General features: G+C 44.2%; 1 protein-coding gene across 7 annotated transcripts in view; it reads right to left on the bottom strand.

Annotated features, from left to right (window-relative positions):
* MINK1 (misshapen like kinase 1) overlaps positions 1 to 14,473 on the bottom strand; it is a 503,992-nt gene that overhangs the window by 229,200 nt on the left and 260,319 nt on the right. For all 7 annotated transcript variants that reach the window (XM_069215741.1, XM_069215740.1, XM_069215743.1 and 4 more), the window contains exons 10-12: positions 12,432 to 12,607; positions 9,930 to 9,999; positions 4,264 to 4,471 (exon numbers count right to left, since the gene is read on the bottom strand). In XM_069215741.1, the coding sequence (XP_069071842.1) occupies positions 4,264 to 4,471; positions 9,930 to 9,999; positions 12,432 to 12,607 (454 nt within the window). The remainder of the gene's footprint in view (positions 1 to 4,263; positions 4,472 to 9,929; positions 10,000 to 12,431; positions 12,608 to 14,473) is intronic.

The following is a 14,473-nucleotide window of genomic DNA, read 5'->3' as shown; positions in this document are numbered from 1 at the left end:
CCCATGGCCTTGGCCGTGTCTGTGTCCTTTTTAAGTTTTTCAATGGCTGTGTCCACTTCAGGGCCAAAAAGTTGTTTTTCGTTGAAGGGCATATTAAGGACAGCCTGCTGGATTTCAGGTTTGAAGCCTGAAGTGCGGAGCCAAGCGTGTCTCCTTATGGTGACAGCAGTGTTGACTGTTCTCGCTGCAGTATCTGCTGCGTCCAGTGAAGAGCGGATTTGATTGTTTGAGATCGTTTGTCCCTCTTCAACTATTTGCTGCGCCCTTTTTTGGTATTCTTGGGGAAGATGGTCTACGAGAAGTTGCATCTCATCCCAGTGAGCGCGGTCATATCTGGCCAGCAGCGCTTGAGAATTTGCGATGCGCCACTGGTTGGCTGCCTGTGATGCTACTCTTTTTCCTGCTGCATCAAATTTTCTGCTTTCTTTGTCCGGAGGTGGGGCGTCGCCAGATGTATGGGAATTTGCTCTTTTGCGAGCTGCCCCTACTACTACGGAGTCAGGTGGTAACTGCGAAGTAATAAACACTGGATCTGTGGGTGGTGGTTTGTATTTTTTATCCACCCTTGGGGTGATGGCTCTTGATTTTACGGGCTCTTCAAAAATTTGTTTTGCGTGCCGTAACATCCCCGGTAGCATTGGGAGACATTGATATTGGCTATGTGTAGCCGAGAGGGTGTTAAATAAAAAATCATCCTCTATAGGATCGGAATGCAGTTGGACATTGTGGAATTCTGCAGCCCTAGCCACCAGTTGTGAGTATGAGGTACTGTCCTCTGGCGGTGACGGCTTTGTAGGGTATGAATCTGGATCATTGTCCGGCACTGGGGTGTCGTATAGGTCCCAAGCGTCTTGATCCTGATTATCTTGACTTATGGTAGTTTGCGCTGGTGAGTGCATTTGTGGCGGTGTTTGTGCCGGCGATGCCTGTTGTAGTGGAGAGGGCGGAGGCGTGACTTTTTTAACCACTTTGGCTTGTGGTTGTGCGTCATCCTTGAGGAGACTGATCCTTCTTTTCCTCATTATTGGGGGAAGGGTTGATATCTTCCCTGTGTCTTGCTGGATGTACAGTCTCTTTTGTGTGTAGTCTGATTCTACACTTTGGAGCTCTTGTCCAAATCTGTGCATCTGGCCACTTATTCCTTGTTCCTCTGAGTAGGATGAAGGTGTGGTATTTTTCGGCGCCGAGAGAGAATCTTTTTTCGGTTTCGGCACCGACAGAATTTTTGTTCCTTTCGGCATGGATTCTCGGTGCCGATGTTTTTCGGTGCCGGTATCTTGTTTTTGTCTCTCGGAGCCGCTTTCTCGGCTCCGAGGTTGCTCCATGGCGGTCCCTCGACCGGAGTCGGGTGTCTTCGCTATGGGCGTGCCCTTTTTCGGCGCCTTCGACGGGTCGCCTGTTTTATGGGTCGAGCCATGGCCTGTTGGCAGTGGCGTCCCCTGGGCTTTCGTTTTGTCGATGGTTTTACTTTTCGACGTCTTACTCACAGTTTGTTGCTGTTGTTCGACGTCGGAGTCTCCGGATTCTGAGTCCGGAACCGAGAATGTTTCCTCTTCGTCGTCGAAACGTTGTTTTGTCGGCGTGGACGCCATTTGTAGACGCCTGGCTCTTCGGTCCCGGAGTGTTTTTCTGGACCGGAAGGCTCGACAGGCCTCACAGGTATCCTCCTTGTGCTCGGGGGACAAGCACAAGTTACAGACCAAGTGCTGATCTGTATAAGGATACTTACTGTGACATTTTGGGCAGAAACGGAACGGGGTCCGTTCCATCGGCTTCGATGTCGCACGCGGTCGGGCCGACCAGGCCCCGATGGGGGAATCGAAGCTACCCCAAAGTCTTCCGATGATCGGTGTCGATGTACCTAACTATCCCGATACCGAACGGAACAATACCGACGCTTTCTTCCGAGATTCTGACTAACTTTCCGAACCGAAACACGGAGCGAAAAGGAATACGTCCGAACCCGACAGCGGAAAAAAACAATCTAAGATGGAGTCGACGCCCATGCGCAATGGAGCCGAAGAGGGAGGAGTCCTTCGGTCCCGTGACCAAAAAAGACTTCTTTGAAGAAAAACAACTTGTAATACTCCGAGCCCAACACCAGGCAGCGGACTGTGCCAAACATGTGTATCTGCAACAACATATGCCATCGAACATAAGGTTTTCAGGTGGGAATAGCAAGCTTCCAACAAAAGAGCCTTTTCTTAAGCAATGTGAGCGTTGCTGAAAAAATTATCCAGAGGCTTAAGTTAAATAACACAGTTCTCACCTCCAAACATGGAGGGAATACATTTGGGCTGTGACAAGGATAGTGAAAAAGTGATGTCACTGATCAGTCATGCAAAGTGTCTGCTGTACTTCCAACACACGAGGTGCTGTACTCAGACCTATGGTTGTTTGAGAACTCTATATTGATGGCCTTCTACCACGGACACAGGTTACTGCGGACTCTTTTCAGGATGTGAAAGCAAGTTTACTGTCTACTCAGCGCATACTGCTAGGCTGTATACTCAGGGGTGCTCGTGTCTGGGCCCCGGTGGCAAGCAGGACCCACTATAATTAATGATTCACAGATTTGTTGCTGGTTCAATTGATCATATTATTCATTGAACTGGATGTTTTAATGTCACAATGAACATCCTCATGAAGATACCACGCACACACCCCATTCACAACTAGGTTTTCACTTCACCATCATTTTTTGATCATGTATGCTTTTTGTACTTTGTAATAAAAGTTAGAATGAATGTGCTTTGCTGCTGATAATGCCATTTTAGTAACTTATTAAGCTGGGTTAATTGCAAACCACATGGCGAAAGGAGGGTCCTGCGCACAATGCCGTATATCACAAATTGCAACAGCTCTGTATCTTGCAAACCCTGCACTGAGCTTATGCACTTCTTTATACAACAAGTTGCATTCCTACACCTCCGTGGAACTTAAAATGATGGCTTAGACTGAATGTAAATAGCTCACTGCATGCGCTCCCTTTCACTGGCGGCTGGCAGCACTGGGTAACTTCGGCGCAGAAGGTGACTGATGTACGCATGTGAAGATATTTATGTAGTCAAATGTATCTGAGAGCTACGGAATGCTATGCAATGAGATTTCAGACTGCAAGAACTGAGGGGCGCACATTTCAAGTTTGTGTTCACAAGGATGGGGAGTCCTGATTTGCCAAGGGCCGGTTGAAGATGCAATTATTAGGTTTAGAAAATGTAAAACCATAAAAATGCTACAACTCAAGTATGAGCAGATAAACCTGCTAATAAGAGGCAGACTAACTGCGAAGTAAGCATATTAGGGACACATCTGGACCATGCCTGCACTAGGACTAGTCTGGCTTCTCTTTCCAAGCTGGGAAATATAATTGTAATTGGGTGAACACCAATTGAAAGTCCAGTATAAGTGAAAAGGAATGTAATAACTCATGACAGGATAAAGACCTGCACTCAGGTGGTATGCTGTCAGCACTTATATGAATTAATCTTGATGGGTGCTATTTTCTGGGAAGTTGCAGCTGGCAGTTGTGTTTAGCATCATGCTCATTATTTTAAGAGATTTGGGGCGAGAGTCCACCGCCTTTTATGAGATTACAAACTGTACTATCAGTATCGCCTAATCTGCCTTGCTGTGCCTCTTCGCTAAGGGACACGTGTTCTACTTAAAGTGAGTCTTTCTTTCCTGATAGGTTTTCAGTCTTCCTGTTGGTCCAGAAGGCTATGATCTACTCCTTGGTTTTGATCTTTGACTTAAGGGCAACGTGCGTGTAGTGACCAGACATGAGTGTTGTGCTTGTGTCTAAGAAGAGATACTCAGGGCCAATGTGTTCTGCTCTGAACTCATCACACGTCATCTTGACTCAGAGGAAGGATTTTCTCCAACCTTTAGTCTCTTCACATGGGTTTTCTATTTCCACTGAATGTAGGTTGCTATCATCACTGTGTCCAAGCCTCTTAAGCAACTGATAACTGCTCAATTGGCCAAACTTCCTATCACTAACAGTAAAGCCTTCATGTTGTTCCAGCTACCAGCGTTTTCCATTAATAATATGGCTCCTGAGGTCTCAGGTGGTTGGATTACTGCCAACTTATTACTCAAGTCTAGTTTCATCTCATGCCTAAACTCAGTCATGGTAATACAACCTGTAGCTATACCTCTGTGTAACCTCAGAACACCAGTACAGAAAACCCACAGAGATTTTTGTCTTGAAACATAGACTCAAGGTCAGTTGTTGTGATCTTGTTGAGGTGATCTCCTCACCTCTTCCACTCGGCGTCTCTCCTCCTTCTGCTCCTCAATGCGCCTCTGTCGTTCATGGAGCAGGTGCTTGATGTGAGCCTCCGAGTCCCGGTGTTGGGCCACTACCTGTTGCTGGTGCTTCAAGGCCTCAGAGTTGCTCTTGTTTTCTTGCTGGAGCCGAAGGAATTCCCGCCGTAGGGTTGACTCCCCTGGCACATTCATGATTGAGCTGTGGACATTAAATGCATTGGTAAGTTAACTTGTGGAAGAAGAAGAATAAATGTAATGGCAAAATGTGTAATCGGGCAAAAGTGAAGCTTAGCAATTACTGGAGGGACACCAAATCAGATCAGGTCAGGCCAAGTTTCAAGTGAAGGGGGATTTTGTCTAGAACAGTCAATAGTTCTCTTGGAAATAATCTGTCTGTAGCCACATGCAAGTGACTGTCAAAAGGCCATTTTAGAACACACACTTTGTTTTCAAGAAAATGTTAACTACTATTTTCAGAAAAAGAGTTCTGATCCACACACACACACACAAGATGTTCATATTCTGACTCTCTTGGTGCGATCGGCAGCCCCCTTTGTTTGTTAGTGCCCACAAAAAAACATAAAAGGTCCTGCTACCAATTGTGGTCACCAAAATGCTTGGTAAAAACCCTGTTTTGGTCACTGTTTTGTAAAGGACAATACAATAAAAGTAAGTTAAACAGAAGCTTCTGTGGATGGTGATCTAATGACGCCTAAAGCCTAGTTGACATTTTACACTTCTTATGTGTCAAGAAAGTGGTGCTTTCCTCCTAAAGATTTTCGGAAAAATTCCAGGAGGGTAAAACAAATTAGAATACCACGATCACAAACCAAAAAGAAAGCTGTCAAGTGGGAGGGAGAAGTGAGACAAGGTGGAAGGGCAAGCCAGGCTAAGGTTTGTACTATGGGTTGGATGTTACTCAGGGAGGAACCATAGATCTCTAGCAGCTTGTTTCTCAAAACTCTGAACCAGGTGAATCTGCTCTCCATCCTAGCCTATCTTAGAACCCATGGATGAATGCCAAAGCTGCAGACAAGAACTATGATCCTGCCACCATATGTTTGGAGGTTCTAAAACAAATCTGTCCAGCACAAAGCGAGGCGGACAGATCCTTGTCTTATTTTCAGGATAACCATTTAGGATGTAAACAATTCACTTCTGAATTCACTTTATGTACGTGTCATACATGGATACGCAGAATATCTTGCACGGATCTGGCACCACTCTAATATGGCAACCCCTGTGCTAGAGGTTGAAGTGCAACACTGACTGCTGACACAATGAGACATGAGACTATCCTGAAGTGGATCAACATGGTGGCAATTCCAGTGGAGGGTAGGCTTCTTTAATTTAGGAGAAGTCCTTGCCAGATCAGAGGAAATACACATGCGTCGAAGAATGAGAGTGCATGGTGTTGCAACTACATGAATGAAGAAATCTTACCAAAGAACAAAAGTTGATCATGGCGCTCCTTAATTTTGAGATACGGTTTGATATTCAGAACATTAGGAGTCTTAGAAAAGCTGGTCAGCTCTAACCAGCAGATACACTGCAACAAATGATGGCCATGACAACCCACAGCATCACTCAAGCTTTGACAATGAAAAAGGGGGTATGTAAAAAGAGATCTCACTGCACACAAGCTTACTTCCTTATGCCACACTAGTTGCACAGAAACCTATGAAAAGAGGAGAGGTGTTGAGCACCCCCTGAAGAAATAAAGAAGATAATGTTAAGCTGTCCCCTGTTCTATGGCCAAGACAGGAGCCAACTAAGGGACATTCGAAGGCGGAGGCACTGGAACAAGGCAAGAATTAATGGAACATTTGCAGTTGCACGGTTGGCAAACCCAGATAAATGAGTGAGTATTTTTGCTTTTTGGTCTGACTTAAGATTGGCAGCTCAGAAGCAGTCTGTGGGTGTTCCAGTATTCTGAGAGGGAAGGCTTGCGTTTGGACTATGTTGCATCACGGTTTTGGTTCAGAGACTTTTCACCGTTTTCAAAGATTGTTATAAAAAGCTGAAGGACAGGACAGTTGCTTGATTGGTTCTCTTACCAGACTGTAGTAAACAAATGCAGATATTAAAGAGGAAGCGCTTCACATTCCCAGTTCCAATTGTCGCAGCCTGTGGCGCTACACCACATGTTAACAATGGAAAATACCTTTCTGTTTGTGACTTTGCCTCTCTACTTATAAGTAATCTGCGGAACGTCGCCATTGTTGACATTGTACAAAGTCAAACCTATAGCTAATTGCCATGCACTAAGGAGCAGAATATTGTCTTTTATGTAGATTTATGTAGATCAGAAGAGTCATTGATTACAAAGATTCATGTGTGAAAGCAAGAGGCAGAGAGCCAAGAATGGATACAGATCCCTCATTCTCTCTGCAGAATCAGAAGGAGCATTGCTGGGATGGAGAAAGGTTCCCTGTATGGATCTGGAGAGCATGTGTCCCTCCCTTGGTTCATCATGGACAAGCTGCAGATTTGCTGATGCCCACACCAACACATATGAAGCTCATCAGTGTGTGATGGAAACATTTGTGTAGCAAGGATTGAGACGTGGCCTGGAAAGTCACGGTATACGCATTCTTCTTACCCATCATGACTATAGTCAGGTCACGAGTTGGGCTGCAGGAAACCGATTGTGTGGGCAGGGATATAAATAATGGCAAGGTAGGCACATATGCCAGGCCAGTAGCAGCGGCCTACTGGACTCTCCTACCTTTTTCTTACATTAGTCTGCCAGTACCCTAAAACACAGTCCTTTGCCTTTTGATGCAGGACATGGATCTTGCGCGTGTATCATTTTCAGTGTGTATAGAGGATGTGGGTAGAGCGTGTGTGACACATGGTCACAGCCATGTTGAAAACCATTGTGTAATTTCTACAGCCACGTGGTACCCAAGATGGAGGATTGGTGAAGAGTGCAAGTTAACAGGTAGTTAAGTTGGACAGTGTCTCGCTCACTTTTGTACACTTGTTTTGGACTTCTAAGAACAGGAGACTCTCAGCTCCAGCCCATTTTTCTAGGAGCACCTTAAAACAAAGACCTTGACTGCACCAGCCTAAGTGGAATAAGCAAAAGGGCCAGAGCAGTCCAGACATGTTTTCAGATCTGACTTTTGGGATACACAACTACTATCTGAAAATATGGCATAAAGAAGGCACAGACTTCAAGCTGATGTGACAACATTTCTCTACCAGAAATCGACACACTGATGTCCATACTAAATGGGGAGGAAGTACAATGCGCATGCTGGTCTTTGAACAGGTCGGCCTCCTGGTATCTCGAACAGCCCTTTCAGGAAGAAACAAAGAACCTCTTCGGTATGTTTGCAAGAAAGAAACCATGGAAGACTGTGCATGAGAAGAGCATAGGAAGTCTCCCTAGTAACCTCTGAAGGTTGCTGGTATATCCAGTATCGTCGTCATCTTCCGTGGACATTGCGCACAGTATTACATATTGTGTGACTGAATAAAGTACCTCTTCTTTTTCAAAGACTAGGCATCGGCCTAGGTTATTGACTTGTCCTGGAAGGTTATTGACTTCTGAGAGTCTAACCTAACACTACCTCCATGAGAAAGCTCTAGAATGCTTGATCTGACTATATAGAGGGTGAAATGGTAAAAGGGTGGACTTTGGGCTCAGTTTTTGGCTCAAATTAATGTTACATCCCAGGCTACCAGTGGGAAGAGACTCTGTTCGTCCAATCCAAGACCGTTTGCTTCATGACTTTTGGACTTTAAAACCCCTACAAGAGTTTTCTGGGTTAGTGAGTAGTGGTTGAACCAGAAAGGAATACAGACAGCCTTTTTGTCTATTTATTAAAAGAGCATTCACTGAGCTTAGAATCAAGCACTCTGGAACAGCATGTTAGAGTTTAGTAAGTTTTGATTTTAGGAAAAGGTTTTCACCTGTGATACGTTCGGATATTTAGAATGTGGGGGATTATTTGTTAGTCTGCTTTCAGTCATGAAGTTCAGGCTGCCCTGTGAACAGGGCAGAAAAGCAGATGAACTGCAGGCAGAACGATTGCTTAGGATAGGATCGAATTGCTTCCATCACACTCTGATGAATTATTTGTCTCGGATCAGGACCACCACAAACCGTCAGAAATAAGCTGAAGTGGTTTGAATTCCACGACATTAGTGTAGACAGGTGTGTGATGTCAACACCCTCAAGCCATAAGTCTTTTATTGCGGTTTCTCACCACTGACCGCATTTCCGAGGGGAAAAAAACACTTTCATCAGATCATCTAGAAACAATGGCCTGTTCTTGAAACTCAGTCCCCCAAAAAATAAGATTCAATCGTTCATGAAAAGCATTGTAAAGATGTGGGACACTGAAATTCTTCATGCTTTACAGTCACAATTCTTAAGCAAATTTGATCACATCACCCCCATCTCATGCTATCTCCCTCCGAGGTCACTCATGGCTAGGGTCAAATTCAAGCCTTGCTGTCTCGCATACAAGGCCTCCACTCTACGCAGCAGGATACCTTCCATTGCTGGTAGAGGGAGAGGCCTCAGAAGCAGAAATGCCCTCCAGCTTGAGGTGTGTAAATTCAATCTTTCACAAGTGCTGCTTCTGATGCCATGACTTCTTGTTGTTTGGGTGTCATGAAGAAACGCTCCCTTCTTATCTTCAGGAATGACATAAAAGCTCTTTTCTGGCCTTCCTGTCAGTTTCTAAACTAACGCTCCCTAAAACTCTATGCAAAACATATTTTCACGGTTGTCGGGTTGTCCCTATTTTGTTGTCTATTACTTTTGTAAAAATGTTATTACTGTGGTTTAATGTGAGCTGAATCTGAATTACATATAAAGTGCCCAAATACTTCATGGTACCAGTGTACTCAACACATATGCTGAATACTTCATGGTCCAGTTGTGCTCGACAAGTATGTTAAGTAAGTAAAAAGTAAACATCAACCTTGATTTCTGGATCTCTTGGCCTCAAGCTATTTCATTAAATATGTTGGGGAATACCTAATCCCATCAATGAGGGGAGAGCGGTTTTCATATACATAAGGTGCCCCACTAATTAGACTGGATATAAAGTCACTCATAATGCTAAGTAATTAGGAGCAACTAGGTAACTAGCCTGAAACATGGGTGGAGAATTAGGAAAATGTTGAAGGCTGTCACGTTTCTTGCCCATTTCTCTTAACTCGTGATCTTATCACCACCTCCTGGCTGCATCCCACATTTTGCCTAGATTGCTAACGAAATACTCAACTCTACATTGCTTTGTAATCAGCATCATTTTAATAATCGGACTATTCATGCTTTGTATAATCATTTTACCACTAACAAGACAACAATTCACTTACTTTCCTGTCATGTTTCTAAAGACTAATTCATGGCCTCCTGAATGATTAAAAATGGTACCTGCGCGCTCTGGTGATGCTACGGGATTACCACAGGGGCTCAATCAGACTGAGCTGGACAATGTGGAAGCAAATTCTAAAGAAAAAGGAGAGCTAATAGACTGTTTTGATGCTCATATTCTTCTATGGAGTTGCCAATTCTTTGACCATGGCAACAGCAAAGACAAAAGTGGTCAATGCGACAGACTGAGCCAACTCTGTCCCGTCCTTTATGGCACCAGATTTCAAATGAGTGGATCGGAACGGGTTGCAATGAGTACCTGGGTTCTCCTTCTTCACCATGGCTGTCCTCCTCTTCCTCACTTCCGCTGTACTCATACTCGGTTTCATCTGGAAAGGGAGAGAGCAGAAGGTGTAGGTAAGATATGTTTGTACCCTCGCCCACTGTGATGCCTTGCCCTCTGTCAAGGGGTGTGGATTGCAGAAAGTGGTTGCAACATGTTGAACTGGCAAATCAGGGAAGAGGAGTATGGTAATAGCCTGCCTCCAGCTTCCTACCTCACAAGGTACAAGCAAGTGCTTCCAACAATGGATTAACCAAACCTATGGTAATTTCATGGATACTTGGACAGCACATGTTGGGAAATACCAACCTCACGCAACTTGCAGTAAATTCGTACTGCATGTAGCAGCAGAGGAAGGATTGGACTTCCCAACCTGTGTATTTGGGGAGACAATGGTGTGTAACTTTCCAACATAATACTGGAAAGGAAAGTTTTCTTACCAGCAGAACTCACCTTTCTGCAATTTTTCCGCCAAGCCTTGTACCCAGTTTGCAAAAAGAGATAATGTCAGCAACAATTTCGTTTATTGAGCCAAAAGATCCAACATATCACAGCAGCCAAGCCAGTAAGGAAGCGTGGACATAATAGACTAGACCTGACCAGAACAGTTAGGTCTGAACCAGCTTCCAAAGGCTAGTAGATTGATTATTCTTCACCAATAAAACCAAAACTACTAAATGTAAACATATCTTCCATTCTCAATAGTAAAACAGCAGTCCCCGAGAAATCAAAATTGTCTGGAAATGCAACAACAAATGCACATTGGCACAAACGAGTTCCACTTTCCAAAATACCTGTAAGTCAGTAACTGGAGTTGCATTATCTCCCTGGAATAATGCATTCCAGGTATTCAACTAGATTGGCGTTATCTACAATGCTTTTGTTTTCAAGACCTCTACCCATGCCTTAAGGACATCCAGTTTTTGCCAATAACCCCCTCGTCCCACCAAAGAACCTCTGACTCTTAGAAGAAAAGTGAGCTGTGCAACATTCTAGCTTTTACCACCTTCAGTTATTGCCTCTGACCTAGAATTAGATACAAAAGAGACCAAATCATAGAACCTCCTACATTGACAATGACACTTGACACAGTCAGTGTTTCTTCTCCATTGGTGCTCCCTGCAACCCTCTGGTTTATCCAGGCAGCTTTACATACCTTGCCAGTGACAGGAGTGAATACTTCAAACCATGAACATAATATATAGGTCATCCAACTTGCGCCAATTTGTTCCCCCACATAACCTCTTTCAGAGACAAAGCACTTGACACAGTCACAATGTTTCCTCTCCATCAGCGCTATCGCATTCCACTTGATATTCAAGTCAATGCTGCACAATAACCAGACCCTCTGTAAGATGACAATAGGTACACAGGTGTAAGGAGGTTTAATTCCACTGCATAGCATTTGCTCCTTGCCACTGGGTTCCCTCTACTAATTAGTACCCAACCCCAAAGTATGTGGTGTAGACGTGGAGTGAATATATTTACTTAACTGAGGTCCCTATAGTCTCTTCTAGACAGTAATAACTAGCACAGTAATCCAACAACATACTGTGTTTACTGGTCAAAATGGTTAACAATCGCAATCCCCCGAAAACAACAGAGCACTGTACAGGGTACAGAGCAAATATGTGGAAGAATTCTAGTCACTGAGTCTTCCATAAAAACACAGCTGTTCAGGTGCCCCCAGAACCCACCCCAAACAATTCTACATCAAGGGTTATTGCAGGTCTCTGCTGGACACAAATATGAACAGTGGACTGGGAATGTTACCCTTCGTACACGCCCACGCCCCTCACATATTGTTCCTCTGAAGGATGAAGTAATCATCTGCTAAAGCAACTCTGCTATGTCACTGAGCAGGTTCCACCTCACAAGGAAGATCGCGGGATAAAGTTATCATCTGTCAGCTAGAACTCAAAGAATAAAAGTTTGCTATTCAATAGTAAAACGTTATAACTGGAAATGTTTGAAACAAACAGTGAGCCCAGGAAATTCAGTTGTGAACCATATCTTTGTTGTTTTAGCTTATTGGTGCCATAAAAGAAGAAACCAACTACATGCAAATGTGTCTTGGCACTGCCCAAACAAAACCACTGTGAAATTCAGTATATCACATAAGGTTATGTTAAAAAAGTGATGATGTGTTTTCTTTCTTTAATACTTAGAAAAGCTGCTTGGAGCTCAGCATAGTACTGTGACGAGACATGGCAGCTACATAAGAGGACTTCCAACTTTCAAGGACAAACATGAGGTTCACGTAGAGGGCCCACTCACCCTGCTCCCCAACTCTGCTCCCCTAGCAATGTGGCGCTCAATGAGCTAGTACTGGGATGCAAGAGCTACACAAATGTTCTCATTCATGTGGAAATACGAGATGGCGGACAGCGGTGAGATTAAATAATTTAAAGAAGAAGCCCATGTCAAGATGCTACACACGACTTCCCAAATTCATGTATAAAGCTATGAGATCTGTACCTTTCTCCCCACGCTTCTTCCGCGATCGGTCAATGTGGTCCTTGAGTTGGATTCGCACCTGCCGCTCGGTGGGCTGGTCTCTGATGAACGGGTACTTTAAGAGCTGCTCTGTGGGCGGGCGACTCATATAGTTTTTGATCAGGCAAGTATCAATAAAATCAATAAACTTCTTAGACCTGTAAGGAAGAGGAAAAAAGAAATACTAAAAAAATAAACAGAAAATGATAGCTGATAGGGGTCGCAACAGACCACAAACACCCCCTAGTCTGCCCACATTCAATCAATCATTTGCATTTGTTGTATGAATTCCCTGTCACTGCTTTCAAGCCTTGCAATCTTAAAACCAATCGCATACTGCATATATTTATCAAAAGACAACCGGTTATAGCAATATTAATATTACAAAATACAGGGACTCTAAGGACAAGGTGTTCTGTATCCTTAACTATGGCATCAAGTAATGATTTCATGCAGCACAGAGTGACACTGCAGTTTATATAAGCAGACACAACTTGTGTGTCCGCCTGTGTGTGTCCGGTAGATGACTCGGTTATATACGCTACGGATCAGAATGGCACATTGAGATTAAGGGTCTGATTACAATCTTGGTGGATGAGATATTCCCGTCACAAACATGACACGTATTGCGCCCGCCGTATTACAAGTTCCTAGAATATAATGGAACTTGTAAATCGGAGGACGGGATATCCGTCAGATTTCTGATGGGGGTATCCCATCTGCCAAGATCATAATCAGGCCCTAAGTATTACGTTTGGATTTGGTTTCCTGGATTTTGTACCCTCGAAGTTTTCAATACATTTTTAGTATATTTTGTATCTTGTTCTTATCACAAACTACTGTGCGGTCTTTTTGTGAGACAAAAATATATTTAAAAGACACTTTTCCGAGGGTGAATCAACAGCTTTCTATCTCAGTGCATTTTTTTAAATATTGACCTCACGCTAAATATGTACTTATTTTAGTCTGACAGCCCCAAAAGTCCCTGAAGAAGAGCTGTTTTGCAAGTATGAAATGTGTCAGCACAGAACATGATTTGAAGAATGATTGCTTTTAAGTAAATATATGTATTATCAAATAAATATAAATTTTTGATAGGCTGAAACAAAGGGTCTCCTCAGGGCTTTACAGCTGAACTACTTGTAAATGTGAGGCTTAGTGCAACCTACTTTTGACCTTGTGTTTGTTATTTAGCCGTTTTTCATAAGCAGCCCCCCATGCCTGCTCAACAACTCAAGTTTATGTTTGAAGAACCGGGAGGGGCAGAGTATCAATGTTGGTGTCTGTAATAAAGACCACCAAACTTAGGGCCGGATTATGAGTCTGGCGGTCCAAGGACCTCCAAGGGACCGCCCTCATCACTGGACATCTAACAGTGGACGGACTCGTGGTCAGCCCCAGCGGTGCTAAACTCAGCGCTGCCATGCTGTTCACAACTCCTGTTTCCGCCAGCCTTTCCATGGCAGAAACTCAGTGTTGGGGGCCCAGGGGGGCCCCTGAACTGCCCATAATGTGCCCTCCCCCCTACCAGCACCCTCAAAATGCGCACTGTCTGCTTTACAGACTGTGCACATTCCGAGGATGTTGAAGTGCTACGGTATTTGCCTCTGAGCCCTTAAGCACTTTTGCTGCCGGGCTGACCTGCAGGAGCGTCATAGTACAAGGTTCCTGCTGGTCAGCCCGGCAGGAACATCGTTATACGAATTGGAAGGGCAGAAAGTGTTTTTCCTTTCCCCGGTGTCTTTCTGCACTGGATTCCAGCTGCAGATCACAGGTGGGACCATGCTCGGGCAGCAGGAAGCACCCACTAGTCAGCAGGGATTTTCTTCTTTTGGGAGGAGCGGCCCCTTGGGCAAGGGTCGCTCACCTTTATTGGGGCACTTATTTTGTCTAATTACTGCCTACCATCCGGGGGAGGGGGCATATCAGCCATATTTTTAAGCTCATCTGCCCCCTCTAAGGGTGGCATAAAGACAACAGGGATTAATTTATGTACAAGTCAGGGAGCAGTCCCTTAAGCAAAA

Source organism: Pleurodeles waltl, chromosome 12 (assembly GCF_031143425.1).
Source record: "Pleurodeles waltl isolate 20211129_DDA chromosome 12, aPleWal1.hap1.20221129, whole genome shotgun sequence".
Lineage (NCBI taxonomy): Eukaryota > Metazoa > Chordata > Amphibia > Caudata > Salamandridae > Pleurodeles > Pleurodeles waltl.
The sequence above is the reverse complement of the archived record's forward strand: the minus strand, read 5'-3'. Positions and strand labels throughout refer to the sequence as shown.